Raw genomic sequence first — 18,608 nt, 5'->3', positions numbered from 1 at the left:
AAATTTGGCTTTGTTGTTTGTTAGACATTCCTATACACCTATACACCTATCCACCACCTCACTACACTTAGGCCTTTTATGGCTTGGAAAATTTGGCTTTGTTGTTTGTTAGACATTCCTATACACCTATACACCTATCCACCACCTCACTACACTTAGGCCTTTTATGGCTTGGAAAATTTGGCTTTGTTGTTTGTTAGACATTCCTATACACCTATACACCTATCCACCACCTCACTACACTTAGGCCTTTTATGGCTTGGAAAATTTGGCTTTGTTGTTTGTTAGACATTCCTATACACCTATACACCTATCCACCACCTCACTACACTTAGGCCTTTTATGGCTTGGAAAATTTGGCTTTGTTGTTTGTTAGACATTCCTATACACCTATAGACCTATCCACCACCTCACTACACTTAGGCCTTTTGTGGCTTGGAAAATTTGGCTTTGTTGTTTGTTAGACATTCCTATACACCTATACACCTATCCACCACCTCACTACACTTAGGCCTTTTGTGGCTTGGAAAATTTGGCTTTGTTGTTTGTTAGACATTCCTATACACCTATACACCTATCCACCACCTCACTACACTTAAGCCTTTTGTGGCTTGGAAAATTTGGCTTTGTTGTTTGTTAGACATTCCTATACACCTATACACCTATCCACCACCTCACTACACTTAGGCCTTTTGTGGCTTGGAAAATTTGGCTTTGTTGTTTGTTAGACATTCCTATACACCTATACACCTATCCACCACCTCACTACACTTAAGCCTTTTGTGGCTTGGAAAATTTGGCTTTGTTGTTTGTTAGACATTCCTATACACCTATACACCTATCCACCACCTCACTACACTTAGGCCTTTTGTGGCTTGGAAAATTTGGCTTTGTTGTTTGTTAGACATTCCTATACACCTATACACCTATCCACCACCTCACTACACTTAGGCCTTTTGTGGCTTGGAAAATTTGGCTTTGTTGTTTGTTAGACATTCCTATACACCTATACACCTATCCACCACCTCACTACACTTAGGCCTTTTATGGCTTGGAAAATTTGGCTTTGTTGTTTGTTAGACATTCCTATACACCTATACACCTATCCACCACCTCACTACACTTAGGCCTTTTATGGCTTGGAAAATTTGGCTTTGTTGTTTGTTAGACATTCCTATACACCTATACACCTATCCACCACCTCACTACACTTAAGCCTTTTGTGGCTTGGAAAATTTGGCTTTGTTGTTTGTTAGACATTCCTATACACCTATACACCTATCCACCACCTCACTACACTTAAGCCTTTTGTGGCTTGGAAAATTTGGCTTTGTTGTTTGTTAGACATTCCTATACACCTATACACCTATCCACCACCTCACTACACTTAGGCCTTTTATGGCTTGGAAAATTTGGCTTTGTTGTTTGTTAGACATTCCTATACACCTATACACCTATCCACCACCTCACTACACTTAGGCCTTTTATGGCTTGGAAAATTTGGCTTTGTTGTTTGTTAGACATTCCTATACACCTATACACCTATCCACCACCTCACTACACTTAGGCCTTTTATGGCTTGGAAAATTTGGCTTTGTTGTTTGTTAGACATTCCTATACACCTATACACCTATCCACCACCTCACTACACTTAAGCCTTTTATGGCTTGGAAAATTTGGCTTTGTTGTTTGTTAGACATTCCTATACACCTATACACCTATCCACCACCTCACTACACTTAAGCCTTTTATGGCTTGGAAAATTTGGCTTTGTTGTTTGTTAGACATTCCTATACACCTATACACCTATCCACCACCTCACTACACTTAAGCCTTTTGTGGCTTGGAAAATTTGGCTTTGTTGTTTGTTAGACATTCCTATACACCTATACACCTATCCACCACCTCACTACACTTAAGCCTTTTGTGGCTTGGAAAATTTGGCTTTGTTGTTTGTTAGACATTCCTATACACCTATACACCTATCCACCACCTCACTACACTTAAGCCTTTTATGGCTTGGAAAATTTGGCTTTGTTGTTTGTTAGACATTCCTATACACCTATACACCTATCCACCACCTCACTACACTTAGGCCTTTTATGGCTTGGAAAATTTGGCTTTGTTGTTTGTTAGACATTCCTATACACCTATACACCTATCCACCACCTCACTACACTTAAGCCTTTTATGGCTTGGAAAATTTGGCTTTGTTGTTTGTTAGACATTCCTATACACCTATACACCTATCCACCACCTCACTACACTTAAGCCTTTTATGGCTTGGAAAATTTGGCTTTGTTGTTTGTTAGACATTCCTATACACCTATACACCTATCCACCACCTCACTACACTTAAGCCTTTTATGGCTTGGAAAATTTGGCTTTGTTGTTTGTTAGACATTCCTATACACCTATCCACCACCTCACTACACTTAAGCCTTTTGTGGCTTGGAAAATTTGGCTTTGTTGTTTGTTAGACATTCCTATACACCTATACACCTATCCACCACCTCACTACACTTAAGCCTTTTATGGCTTGGAAAATTTGGCTTTGTTGTTTGTTAGACATTCCTATACACCTATCCACCACCTCACTACACTTAAGCCTTTTGTGGCTTGGAAAATTTGGCTTTGTTGTTTGTTAGACATTCCTATACACCTATACACCTATCCACCACCTCACTACACTTAAGCCTTTTATGGCTTGGAAAATTTGGCTTTGTTGTTTGTTAGACATTCCTATACACCTATCCACCACCTCACTACACTTAAGCCTTTTGTGGCTTGGAAAATTTGGCTTTGTTGTTTGTTAGACATTCCTATACACCTATACACCTATCCACCACCTCACTACACTTAAGCCTTTTATGGCTTGGAAAATTTGGCTTTGTTGTTTGTTAGACATTCCTATACACCTATACACCTATCCACCACCTCACTACACTTAAGCCTTTTATGGCTTGGAAAATTTGGCTTTGTTGTTTGTTAGACATTCCTATACACCTATGCACCTATCCACCACCTCACTACACTTAGGCCTTTTATGGCTTGGAAAATTTGGCTTTGTTGTTTGTTAGACATTCCTATACACCTATACACCTATCCACCACCTCACTACACTTAGGCCTTTTATGGCTTGGAAAATTTGGCTTTGTTGTTTGTTAGACATTCCTATACACCTATACACCTATCCACCACCTCACTACACTTAGGCCTTTTATGGCTTGGAAAATTTGGCTTTGTTGTTTGTTAGACATTCCTATACACCTATACACCTATCCACCACCTCACTACACTTAGGCCTTTTATGGCTTGGAAAATTTGGCTTTGTTGTTTGTTAGACATTCCTATACACCTATACACCTATCCACCACCTCACTACACTTAAGCCTTTTGTGGCTTGGAAAATTTGGCTTTGTTGTTTGTTAGACATTCCTATACACCTATACACCTATCCACCACCTCACTACACTTAGGCCTTTTATGGCTTGGAAAATTTGGCTTTGTTGTTTGTTAGACATTCCTATACACCTATACACCTATCCACCACCTCACTACACTTAGGCCTTTTATGGCTTGGAAAATTTGGCTTTGTTGTTTGTTAGACATTCCTATACACCTATACACCTATCCACCACCTCACTACACTTAGGCCTTTTATGGCTTGGAAAATTTGGCTTTGTTGTTTGTTAGACATTCCTATACACCTATACACCTATCCACCACCTCACTACACTTAGGCCTTTTATGGCTTGGAAAATTTGGCTTTGTTGTTTGTTAGACATTCCTATACACCTATACACCTATCCACCACCTCACTACACTTAAGCCTTTTATGGCTTGGAAAATTTGGCTTTGTTGTTTGTTAGACATTCCTATACACCTATACACCACCTCACTACACTTAAGCCTTTTATGGCTTGGAAAATTTGGCTTTGTTGTTTGTTAGACATTCCTATACACCTATCCACCACCTCACTACACTTAAGCCTTTTATGGCTTGGAAAATTTGGCTTTGTTGTTTGTTAGACATTCCTATACACCTATACACCTATCCACCACCTCACTACACTTAAGCCTTTTATGGCTTGGAAAATTTGGCTTTGTTGTTTGTTAGACATTCCTATACACCTATACACCTATCCACCACCTCACTACACTTAAGCCTTTTATGGCTTGGAAAATTTGGCTTTGTTGTTTGTTAGACATTCCTATACACCTATGCACCTATCCACCACCTCACTACACTTAGGCCTTTTATGGCTTGGAAAATTTGGCTTTGTTGTTTGTTAGACATTCCTATACACCTATACACCTATCCACCACCTCACTACACTTAGGCCTTTTATGGCTTGGAAAATTTGGCTTTGTTGTTTGTTAGACATTCCTATACACCTATACACCTATCCACCACCTCACTACACTTAGGCCTTTTATGGCTTGGAAAATTTGGCTTTGTTGTTTGTTAGACATTCCTATACACCTATACACCTATCCACCACCTCACTACACTTAGGCCTTTTATGGCTTGGAAAATTTGGCTTTGTTGTTTGTTAGACATTCCTATACACCTATACACCTATCCACCACCTCACTACACTTAAGCCTTTTGTGGCTTGGAAAATTTGGCTTTGTTGTTTGTTAGACATTCCTATACACCTATACACCTATCCACCACCTCACTACACTTAGGCCTTTTATGGCTTGGAAAATTTGGCTTTGTTGTTTGTTAGACATTCCTATACACCTATACACCTATCCACCACCTCACTACACTTAGGCCTTTTATGGCTTGGAAAATTTGGCTTTGTTGTTTGTTAGACATTCCTATACACCTATACACCTATCCACCACCTCACTACACTTAGGCCTTTTATGGCTTGGAAAATTTGGCTTTGTTGTTTGTTAGACATTCCTATACACCTATACACCTATCCACCACCTCACTACACTTAGGCCTTTTATGGCTTGGAAAATTTGGCTTTGTTGTTTGTTAGACATTCCTATACACCTATACACCTATCCACCACCTCACTACACTTAAGCCTTTTATGGCTTGGAAAATTTGGCTTTGTTGTTTGTTAGACATTCCTATACACCTATACACCACCTCACTACACTTAAGCCTTTTATGGCTTGGAAAATTTGGCTTTGTTGTTTGTTAGACATTCCTATACACCTATCCACCACCTCACTACACTTAAGCCTTTTATGGCTTGGAAAATTTGGCTTTGTTGTTTGTTAGACATTCCTATACACCTATACACCTATCCACCACCTCACTACACTTAGGCCTTTTATGGCTTGGAAAATTTGGCTTTGTTGTTTGTTAGACATTCCTATACACCTATACACCTATCCACCACCTCACTACACTTAAGCCTTTTATGGCTTGGAAAATTTGGCTTTGTTGTTTGTTAGACATTCCTATACACCTATCCACCACCTCACTACACTTAAGCCTTTTATGGCTTGGAAAATTTGGCTTTGTTGTTTGTTAGACATTCCTATACACCTATACACCTATCCACCACCTCACTACACTTAAGCCTTTTATGGCTTGGAAAATTTGGCTTTGTTGTTTGTTAGACATTCCTATACACCTATCCACCACCTCACTACACTTAAGCCTTTTATGGCTTGGAAAATTTGGCTTTGTTGTTTGTTAGACATTCCTATACACCTATACACCTATCCACCACCTCACTACACTTAAGCCTTTTATGGCTTGGAAAATTTGGCTTTGTTGTTTGTTAGACATTCCTATACACCTATCCACCACCTCACTACACTTAAGCCTTTTATGGCTTGGAAAATTTGGCTTTGTTGTTTGTTAGACATTCCTATACACCTATACACCTATCCACCACCTCACTACACTTAAGCCTTTTATGGCTTGGAAAATTTGGCTTTGTTGTTTGTTAGACATTCCTATACACCTATCCACCACCTCACTACACTTAAGCCTTTTGTGGCTTGGAAAATTTGGCTTTGTTGTTTGTTAGACATTCCTATACACCTATCCACCACCTCACTACACTTAAGCCTTTTGTGGCTTGGAAAATTTGGCTTTGTTGTTTGTTAGACATTCCTATACACCTATACACCTATCCACCACCTCACTACACTTAAGCCTTTTATGGCTTGGAAAATTTGGCTTTGTTGTTTGTTAGACATTCCTATACACCTATACACCTATCCACCACCTCACTACACTTAGGCCTTTTCTGGCTTGGAAAATTTGGCTTTGTTGTTTGTTAGACATTCCTATACACCTATACACCTATCCACCACCTCACTACACTTAAGCCTTTTATGGCTTGGAAAATTTGGCTTTGTTGTTTGTTAGACATTCCTATACACCTATACACCTATCCACCACCTCACTACACTTAAGCCTTTTGTGGCTTGGAAAATTTGGCTTTGTTGTTTGTTAGACATTCCTATACACCTATACACCTATCCACCACCTCACTACACTTAAGCCTTTTATGGCTTGGAAAATTTGGCTTTGTTGTTTGTTAGACATTCCTATACACCTATGCACCTCCTTCCTTTCCCTCGTAACATTAACGTAAAACACCAGTATCAAATGTACAGATCAATCCATTTGTTGGAATGGGGGTGAAAGTGATTGATTGCACCTATTTTTGTTGGCAGTGTATCAAACATATGTTACTGGTGTAACAGCTTAGTTGGTGAAATGAAGAATATGTTTAATTGACTGATGCATCAAACAATCAACTTTCTGAAAATGCAAATGAAATACAGTATCATAAGAAAACATTACATGCTCTAGATGTGACATGTTATACAAATTTGTGTCTAATGGTTATGTTTATCTGTTATTGCCCTTATCACTATGGCTAGATACGTCAGTGCTGATATATGACTATTGCCTCTGCAGCATAAACAAGTGTACCCTTACACCCTTATGCGTGATATGTTTACAAACCACAGAAGGTCAACATGTCCTTTGCTTTTTTCAACTGCTGGTAACTTAAATATTTTTTTTTAAATGAGCTACACTGCTACATACAATGTATCATTTACAGGGTCAAAAGCAAACTAAACCTGAGAATGTTACATCAATAAAACCACTCAAGACAATCAACAGTTTACATAAACCACTTCTCCAAAATGAACTGTGCAAACGAATATTGATATGCCCACAGACAGTCATGCCTAAATGGATATATAGCCTTTAGGTCTTAAATTTGTATATCTGTTTGAAGATGGCTTAACGATGTGATAAAAGATCTTGCATTGGGGAATTTTCTTTAATCTGAAATAAGGTCTCTTTGCAAGCATACTTTTCATGATCAATGCAGGAAAATTCTTTCTTTGAAAACTGTTGTGGAAATGTTAAGTGCTAACTCATAAAAATCATAGAATTAATATATTTGTTATTACTGGAATTATGATGATCAAATCAGTGCCAGTTAAACTGAACATTGAAAACATATATGCCAGGTTGGTAGATCCACTGACTGACCTCTCACAAGATTCCATGCATACCTGTGTTACTAAATCAAATGGTGAGAAGCCTGGTGCAGGTAACTTTGCACCTGTAAAAACTCTTGCTGCAGGTATACAGGGCTAATAGTGACACCCCACATTTCCTGCTTGCAGAGCTATCAGAGAGTCTGCCTGCTGGTGCTTCTTAATATGGGATCTATGTATAGCTATACTGTTCTACTTCTGGTAGGGATATGTTATCTTCCCATGAAACAATCTGATTTACTTCATATGTCAAGATTTTTTGTAAGTATATATCTAAATTATCTGATAGCAGAGATTCATAAACAGAACTGGTCACCAGTAAGCTGCTCATAAAATTCATCAGGGTTGTCTTGTCTAGACTCAATTATTTACCTGAAATGTTTCTGAATTTTGTGTTAAATAACAAACAAACTTTAAACATCTAAAAAATATGTATAAAATTCAAGGAATTATATTTCCTACATCTTGATACAAGGAGGATGCTACAACAGTTGACTGGTAGAACTGATATATCAAGATATTAGTGAGCAACCATTGTGAGACCGTTAATGTTTACAGGACACAAGCAACCAAAAAATCAAACACAATTAAAACACAATTATCACTTATTCATGACATATAATATACATTGCTGCTTGTAAAAAGACAAATAAACAAAATTGTAAGCAAACAATCGATTCAAAAGTGCAATATTTTGTACTTGGGCTTTCTTCCCTCGAAACGATGCCCTTGGGAGACTGAACCCAGTCATAGCGGGTGGGTGTGCACTCAAATATGGATAACAGCTTCTTTTGTTGTACTTGTTTCAGTATGGATTCATATACTGTTGTCAAACAAAATCATATACACTAGAAGAAGTTGTTATCCATAAAGAATGTATTGGGTTTTGCAAATACATAATCTCTGAATTTGCATTCGATCCAGTAAAAAACCATCTCAGTAGAGGTGAATTTGCATTTCTGATTATTTGTTTCGGTAAGTGCACACCGAAAAGTATCAGAATCTGCAAAGTTGTGTTTTACGTTGCATGTGACCTTTAAGGCATCAGTTGTATAACGCGCATCACAGCAAGATTAGACCCTACATATCACGGTACACATTCAGGTTACACTGTTATCATCAACTGATCTTGTGCAGCAGAGACACCAGCCAATGGCTATCCATGTATCCCATTCTGTAGAAGGCTTAACATCTATTTCAGAGAAACCAGTAGATACTGTGACCAAGGAAACACCACCTGTTGTATCTGTGGATGAGACCCATTTCAAAGAACAAACTGGAAGTAGGAAAGGCCCTAACAAGAGCCATGGTCACATTGACAAAATCCTGCAGCTGGACACACCAATCACATCCATGACAGTGCAAGGTCATTTGGCTCACATTGCCTTTCTTCAAAGCTACTTTCAGGTGGTTTAAACTTAAAAAGACAGCCTCATGCTGTCCTAGGGATTCCTATGAATAGTAAGAAAAAGTTTCAAAAGAATGAGTTCACTTTTAATGTGTTTAATTGAGGTTTTATAGTATTCCAGTCATATCACAGTGTGACATCCTGCTTTGAGTAATATATAAAGGTAAGCAGATATTTGGTATTTATCACTTTGGTAGCATTGTTCCAATGCTGTACTGAATGCATAGATAAGTGGACAGTGCAAGGACAGTCTAAGGATGCCAGTTTGTTAGAAAAGCCAATGTGTTCTTTGCATTTATGTTTCTTAGAAACCATCACTTAAACTAGTAATTATTACCTCAGACTTAGGCAAACCTACCAGTTTAACACTGTTTAGTGAGTGACTTAAAATTTTACATGGCATCTGCAATACTGAAGCCATACAGTGATGAAAACAGTTTGAATAATATCAAAGGTCTTTCTACAAAGGACAGTAGTAGTATCAGAGCCTACCACTGACATGTAGGTATGAGCATGGTGACATGTAGGTGGGTACGGTGGTGACAAACCAAGAAACATAATGAGGGTAAACTTGGGATTCAAACCCAACAATCACAAATTTTCGTCTCGCCTAAGGGATGCAACTCTTCACAACAAATTGTGACATGTTATTATAGGTTGCCCATGCCCCATGTTTTTAAAGGATACAAACCAGTATACATTTTACTGTATCATAAACAGATACCATATGGTCTGATCTACATAATCTCATGGGCATCGATCAACAAATATTGTCTTACTACATGGAATTTAAATCGGTGAGAAACACTTGTTTGAACACACTTGTAGTATGCATGTGTAAGTTCGTGGTAGTACTGATCTTATTCTGTTCACAGATTCTATTCACAGATTCTGGTCACTGTTCACATACACTGATCACACAAAACCACTGAATAAACAAACTGTCAAATGTGGTGACCTCAGTGAATTACTTTTCCAGACTTCAAGATAAAAGACACCCTTCAGACATTGCTGAAAATCTACAATGATGATGTCAAACCTTTGGAAGATGCCTATCGATTTTCTGACCTCAACAGGGATGCAATCTCAGGTTTTTCTAACACTGCCATAAGTTTATTTATTTCCAAGGTTTGGCATAAACTTCCACAATTATTCTTTTAGCTTAATATTATTATCATTAGAACAATGAATGAATGTATATTGTTTTTTGACGCATGAGCATGTATGATTATAACAAAGTCACATTAATATGTTTCATCTTCTCATGGTACCATTACCATGTGTTGAACATTGTTCTAATACACCAAGTAGTAACATTGTCCTGAAACAACATTTTGGAGCATCGTAAGTCATGGGCCGTTTTTAATCACTTATAGGTATTGTCTTTCAATGTCATATGCAATTTGAGCTGTATGACTGAATGACTCTTTTCTCCTATTCCTTCATCACCTGTCGATGTGTATTTGCTTCAGAGGGTGAGATATTTGCCAAGCCAATGGTGTTGTTCCTAGGCCCATGGAGTGTTGGCAAGTCTACCATGATCAACTATCTTCTGTCTATGGAGGACTCTCACCAGAGGTTGCATACAGGTAAATACAAGCTTTATTCCCCAGGTGGTGATAAATAGGGAATCATAATTCACAGAATGGGAAGACCAGGCTATATATACACCAAGGAAGATGTATATACAAGCTGTAATCATTAGGGAGTGGAAAATACAAGTCATAATTCATAGAATGGGAATACCATGCTATATATATCAAGAAAGTGGTATATACAAGCTGTAATCATCAGGTGGTGATAAATATGAGCCTTAATTCACAGAATTGGAAGGCCAGGCAATATACCAAGGAAGTGGTAAATACAAGCTGTAATCATCAGGTAGTGGTAAATACGAGCCTTGATTCACAGAATGGGAAGACCACGCTATATATACCAAGAAAGTGGTAAATACAAGCTGTAATCATTAGAGGTATTATCTCATGAAATCTCACCAGAATTAACATCTGGAAGTGTTACGTTAATTATGTTCCATCAGGAGCTGAGCCAACAACCAGTGACTTCACTGTTCTACTACATGGACCCCGATACCGAACTATCAAGGGCATGGAACTTGTCACAGACAAGACCAACCACTTCTCCCCTCTTCAGAAGTTTGGCCTTGTAAGTTCAAATGTTTCTCTAGTACTGTAACTTAAAGGGGCACTGATGCGGAGCATTTTCGTGGACTGGTGTAAACTTTTGTTATTGTTTTTCTCCCGTGAATACACGGATGATATCCCAGAATTCGTGACTGGTGTCAGTATGCGCAATTGGTAGTTTAATTATAGACAGATCAACTAAGGTGAAGTCATTTTTACTTCATTACAAATGTATTATGAAAACAAATGAAACACTTTGAAGGTTAATCATCTGCCAGTGGTAGAAATGGTAAAAAACTATTAGGATGGAAAAATAACGAAGCCAATGTACGTCTCTATATCTTGTCTCATAACCCTTACTAGTTTATTGTCATATTTGTATGACTTTGAAAATTAATAAAAGAACACACGGTCTGCTTATAGTTATAGTAAATTTCTAACATGACAGCAACATTTATACATTGTATGGATTGCCAGTGTGGATCCTATTTCACACACATACGTGATCTAGTGTGTGTTTTCTGTCATATAGATTCTACTGAATGCTACAACAAATAAATTAAAATAAAATGCAAACAATGAATGGAAAACAGACTAATTTTTAGCAACAATGTCAGGCTACTACCTTGTTCAGGAATGTATCCATCAAATATCACCATAAAAGAAATCATATTCCATTCATCTGCAGCTAGTAAATAATCAAGCTCTGTGTCGTGTGGCTTACAACAGTCTAATTTGTGAAAGAGTAACACATCATTTCACGTCTTTCACATTGGTGAAAACCTGATAAGCCTCTCATTGGTCACCCAAGATAGTACACTTGGCAACCAACTGTATAATGTCCGCCATTCTAAGTAATTTAGTTAACCAAAAATGAGCAATCACTCAATCAACGCAAGGGTGGTTAATTCTTTGAAGGGAGGATGTTGTTTTTACACTCGCACTTTACAACAGGGTGTAGTCAGTATAAATTAGTACATCTACACACACTGCCTTTTGACAAATCCGCTAGAAGATAACAGTAATTAATCAATCAATCAGTGTGTTATCGGTTAATCCTTTGATCGATGTTTGTTTTTGTAACTCAGCTGATAAACCCTCTTGCATCACTTGCATGCACATATTACATAACATACAATACATTTGCCATTACAGACCTTAATTTATAATGTTGAGTATTAACTCGAGACAGGAGAAATGCCAAATGGGAACCTTTGTTGAGTAACCGAAGTGGTGTTACTACTAATTATACCTGTTATAAATTCATTAACTGACCATCTAGAGAATTATGACAAATAACACGTGTAGGTTTACACCATCGGTGTAATAAGTTTTTCAGGTTTCTCTACCAAGGGCAAAGTCATCGCTTTTAGTTTACAAATTCATATAAATCAACTGTGTGTATTTATTATCATAAATAATAAACCAGAGTAGTTACCAGTATTTACGTATGATATTTGCTATCACAGCAGAACCAACACTCAAAACTACCTAAATATAAAGCTTTGCAATCTTTCGGACTGAAACAAATGACTTGCTATGTGCCTGTAGACATCATATTTTCACATAACATGATTAAATATCAAGGTTAAAAGCACAGAAATAGGATCAGATTGGATCAGTCCAAGCATCCGAAAAAAAACTACATACACTGCTGGGATATTTTGTTATGATCAGACAAGGAATACCATGGATATTTTTAAATAATGGCATATGATGGGCATCGGGCCTCCTGACTGTTTAGGTGAAGAAATTCTGCTAAAATGGACAGGAGCCCAGTCCCTTTGTCCGTCACGGTCAAGGGAACGGGCACTGACCAATTTGCAGTTTCGTTTCGTAATTAGACCGTTGGCGAGAAACATTATTCGCTCCACATCAGTGCCCCTTTAAGATATCTTCATGAAATTGGTAAAGCATATTAACTGAAAAGTCAAAGCAGAATATTGTTATTCTCAGAATCTGGGAAACAACTAGTACTATGGAGCTGATAAATATTTTAGAAAATATAAACTATACATCACCACATTGCAATAGACATTCATTTATATCAGATCATCTGCTTTATCTGGGAAAAGAGGCCAAACTGATACAGTCTCCCACATTTACCACTCTCTGGAAACCAACAGCATGTTCAGTTCTGACACATCATGATATATATATTTTGGGCAATATTATAAAAAATAAAGTCTATATTTTAAAATGTCAGACTACAATGTATTCCATCTCAACCCAGGGCTTCACAGAACGTCTGCAGGGCAAGCAGTTTCCATCAAGGCTCCTGGAGAAAGTCTCCATAGTCGATACACCTGGCATCATCGAGAACAAGAAACAGCAACAACGTGGATACCCATTTAATGAAGTGTGTCAGTGGTTCATCGACAGAGCAGACATCATATTCCTGGTTTTCGATCCAACCAAACTCGATGTTGGATCAGAGTTGTCAATTCTCTTCAAACAGGTCAAAGGTCATGAGGCGAAAATTCGTCTTATCCTCAATAAAGCTGACACTGTGTCTGCCCAGGAGTTGATGAGGGTGTATGGAGCACTTTTTTGGAGCCTGGCTCCTTTAGTCAATGTTGTGGAGCCACCAAGAGTATATGTCGGAACATTTTGGACCACTGTAAACACAGATCACAGCATGGCGGAACTCTTTTATGAAGAAGAGCTTGCACTTCTCCATGACTTAAACCAGGTTATGCAGAATCAAATAGAAAACAAAGTGTCGTTCATACGCCGGCATGCGTTCTATGTTCGACTGCATGCACTTATTATTGACAGGTATATCGGTGTGTTCAACGAAAACAACTGGTGGAAGTTTAGCAAAAATGAGGAGCTCTTCAAGAAGATTGTCGCAGATCCAGACAACTACAACTTATTCAAAAGTATTTTGTCCAACAAAGATATCAGTAGACATGACTTACCATCAGCCAGTGAATATAAGGAATTCTTTTCTATAAATCCTCTTACTTTGTTTAAACCTTTAAGTTATTATTGTCCGTGGACACCCATGTCCTCCTGTGATATGGCGAAACTGGAGGAAGCTATTAATACCAAGCTGCCAGAGCTTCTGGCTTCCCTCAAAACAGAAACGTGTACTAGGGACACTTGCAAGAAGCCTTAACATGGCACCATCATGTCGTAATTCCTTACCGTTGCTGTGATAGGCAACCATGGTGATGACAATGGTATTGTCCTTGTTGACTTTTTTCAAGTTCTATGACCATGGATCAGAATTTTTTTGAATTTGAGAAAATGAAAGAACAAATCATAAATCTGCTTTGGTTGCAATTTTTTCTTGTTTGAACGCATGATCCAATGATCCACACTAGTTTCTCAATTTTTGTATTTTAAAGGAATTTAGCACTTGAGTTCAAGGCTATATATTATTCTTTAAAATTCATTCTGATGTATCAACACGTATACCATGTTAATGAATAAATATAATGAACAAGAGTCATCAGAAGATGACATATCCACCCCATCCCCCATGTTTGAAAGGACAAATAATCTGAGAGTTACTCATTGTTTTTTTTAGACTAAGTTTGAATTGTTTCCATGGAATTCATGAAAATTATAAATGTTATATATCTGTAACCAGCAAAGTAACAATTTCAAGATCTGTCTCATATATCTGCCAAGATCTGTTGAAAGATACGAAATGGTTTTCGAGTTGTGCTCTGGGAACGAAGCTCACCCCTCCATTTTGAGACTAGGTCCGAAACCAAGAAAATAATACATCACAAAAACCTCTAAAAACCAGAGGGCACCACTTTGGGGTCTGCCACGCATATCTAGAAAGTTTTACTAACAGATATTAGGAAGTTTTTGAAGTCTGCTCTGGAAATGAAACACACGTCTCACTTTTCAGACTAGGCCCAAAATGTTTCCATGGAAACCAAGAAAATAATAAATCACAAGACGCTGTTCATAGCAAAAGGCACCACTATAGGTTCTGATTGATATATCTACCAAGTTTTGCAGAAAAATATTGAATGGTTTTTGAGTTCTGCTCCGGAAACGAAGCCCATCCCTCCATTTTGAGACTAAGTCAGAAACGTTTCATGGAAACCGAGAAAATAATAAATCACAAAAACCTGTAGAGAGCAAAAGGCACCACTTTGGGGTCTGCAACACATATCTAGAAAGTTTTACGGACAGATATTAAGAAGTTTTGAGTTCTTCTCTGGAAACGAAACTCGTGTCTCACTTTTGAGACTAAGTCCGCAACGTTTCTATGGAAATTGTGAAAACAATAGATCATAAGATCCTGTACATAGCAAAAGGCACCACTTCAGGTTCTGACTGACATATCTACCAAGTTTTGCAGAAAAATATTGAACGGTTTTTGAGTTCTGCTCCGGAAACGAAACACACCTCTCACTTTTGAAACTATGTCTGAAACAGTTCCATGGAAACCAAGAAAATAATAAATTACAAAAACCAGTAAATACCAAAAGGCACCACTTCAGCTTCTGACTGATATATCTACCAAGTTTTACAGAAAAATATTGAATGTTTTTTCAGTTCTGCTTTGGAAACGAAGCCCAACCCACCATAAGAAACACCAAAACATTCCATGGAAAAACAACAACAACAAAAAATGCCAAAAATCTGTAAATAGCAAAAGGCACATCCATAGGCTGAGATTACTTTATCTATCAAGTTTGGTCTAAAAATATTGAATGGTTTCTGAGTTCTCCGCATTACATGCCGGGGGATAAAAAGAAATATACTTATACACATCTTTGAAAGGAATCAAAATTTAACAGACTTGCTTGAACATGGCCTAAAGGGCAGTCACATTGGGCCTTGGCCATTGTGGCATGGTTTTGCTTAAGATCTCTTACTTATTCCCCAGTGAATGTATTTTTTTGGCTGTTGTTTCCTCTAATTGTGTGTGACTGATAACTGTTAAGGTTGCAATTCTCAGAAGCAGACAATCCCTGTGTTGAAATAAGAATGTGTATGGACAAGAAATGTATATAGATAGTAAATTATACTGAAGTCAGCTTCTACTGATCAATTGAACCTTGTATGTCTGTTAAATCTTCCAATTACTGACAACCCCAGCCAAAGTTCAAAATGGATGATCTGTACAGCAAACATCTCTGTAGTATAGGCAGTAGCTCCTCACTGTACCATAGACATCAAGCAGACATTTGAATCATGATGGGTGTTTGAAATTTTTATGTAAATGTTTGCGTTTATGTGAGCAAGGAATATATCCAAACTATGTTTGAAAAATTCAATTTTTTCGAAGACCAAATGTGAGACCATGAATCCAGCATTATTTTCAGTATATTTTTGTCTTGGAGTATTCTGTAGTATGATTGGACCAGAAGTATTTATTTGACTCTGATGACTTCAGATTTATATGGCTGAAGTTGCAGATTGAAATGAATGAAATTAAGATGTCTTGTATCCTTAGTGTGTTACAAATATCTGTTCTATTTCTTCCTCAAGAATATTTTCATCAGAATAAATAACACGCTGTTAAATAATTTTGTTTCGCGATCAAAAGCAGCAATAGAAGATGAATATTTGTTTGGTGACTTTTAAGATTCTGATGAAAGGTTTTAAAAATATTTCTGTCAATATTTCATTTTAGCACTGACCAACCTTTTATTTCTTCTTTGCATGGACAATAGGTAGAAATGACTAATGTAGAAGTTGGTGATGGAAAAAAAATAGATTGCGATTTAGTGTTGTAGGTAAAATTTTCTATTCGATTCCTGTTTAATACTGTGATATGTTAGTGTTATATGAGCAAAGTATTTTACACAAGTATAGCACATGTTTTGTTCCGTTTTTATATTCATTCTTATATTTGTTTGTGAAATTTTACTGTAGAGACCTTCCAAATCTCAACAGCATAATAAAGCTGATCAGAATACGATGCACACCTAATTATCTGACATGCTGCAAAGAGTGATAATATTTTTGGATTATGAAGTTTTTCACTTTACAAAAAAAAAGTCTTCTACACTAAGATGAAATAATGTGAATAAATCCTGTGTTTATGTTTAGAAACACCATAACAAGTTTTGGAGGTAAACATGTCCCAGAAATGTATTACATGTCCACCATCTATATAATAGGCATAGGGAACCTGACCATAGGTCTACAATCATCTGAGATATTTTCAACAGCTTTTAGTCCTAACATGGAGGCAATTGTTGGCCGAGCTGTGATTGGACTTTATAAATGATTCATGTCACCTCATTAAAACTGAACATCCACGAAATACTTGAAATCAATCAACAGAAAATTGGCAGGATTAAGGATTGATTTCAGGAAGACAATTTCATTAATATGTGTTGCAACAGATGGTCTATTACTTAACCTTACTTATCAAAGTTCAAGATACAAGCTGCAGGTAACTGGCTGCACAGATTGAAATATACAAACCCGATCAATATGCCTGTGCAGTTGAAAAAGAAGAGCCACAATCTGTCACTGGTGCCATCTTAATCTCTTATAGTTATACATCCTCTAAAGAACCCTTTAGATGTGACAAGTGCAGTTTAAATAACACGGTTTCAGTGAGGATAAATTCTTTGACACTGTCATCTAAAATTTACTACCGATAATTTTCATGTTTCAATTTTCATAAATACAAAGAGGAAGGTGCTGTGTAAGTGTGATAAAATTATTAAAATGGCGTCTTAAATATCTCTTGCAAATTACTGTACACTCGCCAAGCTGTCTTTTTTAATTCTTTGGCAATCTGACATTGCCTATTTAAGAGCTATCAATGTACATGTTGTATGTTGGAGTACCTAGCTGAGTATTGCCAGCATTAAGCTGACAACACTAACTGACCTGCATGTGTGTATAGATGTTGGGTGAGTGAGTGCAGGACAACATGACTGTGTTCCTAGTAACTGAATCTGTTGTTTGTGTAGTGAATGTGACAATAAAAGTGGTTTAGAAAAAGCTACATTTTGTTGCATGTTTCATCCTCAGTAGAGAACTTAAGACACAACCCATTAATACCATATCTGGATCATTATGCTGCAGTACTGTTGTACATCTAGATTATTAGCTGGTGATGCTATGCACTAACAAGGCATTTGTTGTGTACAGTTTATGTCTGGCACATGGGCCTGTAATACTTTATATGAAAACATGACACTAGTCATGTTAAATGAATAACTGAGTTTCAGTGTCTATTCTAGGACGCGCGATTACTAATAATGATCAAATCGCCCCTCTTACAAACAAGAGAGAGCGAACTGTCACGCATAGTAATTTGCTCCCTACCTACTTTTCAAAAAACAAACAAAAAAAGCATTATATTGACAAGGAATAACTTTTTAAATTGGAGTCGGCCACAGAGTCAAGTTCGAGTGACAACATGTAAACATAACAGAGTAACATCCCTTGCTTAAAACCACTATCGGCACTGGGGAAACGAAATTCCATTCATATCAGTATGAACATAGATCACATTTTTTCGAAGAAGTTATGATCTGATTAATTAATTAATTGACAACGTTAGACTATGAACTCTAAACATAGTGAACAGAGCTTGCAAAGCACAGTTTCATCGA

The 18,608-nt window shown here is 37.3% G+C and overlaps 2 protein-coding genes across 3 annotated transcripts in view; one reads left to right on the top strand and one right to left on the bottom strand.

Annotated features, from left to right (window-relative positions):
- The window catches only part of LOC137274447 (sarcalumenin-like), a 276,599-nt gene extending 258,608 nt beyond the window's left edge, over positions 1-17,991 (top strand). The window contains exons 2-6 of one of the 2 annotated variants that reach the window (XM_067807628.1): positions 8,708-8,872; positions 9,894-10,004; positions 10,387-10,503; positions 10,953-11,077; positions 13,289-17,991. In XM_067807628.1, coding sequence (XP_067663729.1) covers positions 8,708-8,872; positions 9,894-10,004; positions 10,387-10,503; positions 10,953-11,077; positions 13,289-14,176 — 1,406 coding nt within the window. In that variant the 3' untranslated portion in view covers positions 14,177-17,991. The remainder of the gene's footprint in view (positions 1-8,707; positions 8,873-9,893; positions 10,005-10,386; positions 10,504-10,952; positions 11,078-13,288) is intronic. The other variant, XM_067807629.1, reaches the window with a different exon arrangement.
- LOC137274452 (hsc70-interacting protein-like) overlaps positions 1-18,608 on the bottom strand; it is a 48,485-nt gene that overhangs the window by 9,722 nt on the left and 20,155 nt on the right. The gene's annotated exons all lie outside the window — the stretch shown is intronic.

This window comes from Haliotis asinina, chromosome 2 (assembly GCF_037392515.1).
Source record: "Haliotis asinina isolate JCU_RB_2024 chromosome 2, JCU_Hal_asi_v2, whole genome shotgun sequence".
Classification (NCBI taxonomy): domain Eukaryota; kingdom Metazoa; phylum Mollusca; class Gastropoda; order Lepetellida; family Haliotidae; genus Haliotis; species Haliotis asinina.
This window is presented reverse-complemented; position numbering and strand designations above follow the sequence as displayed.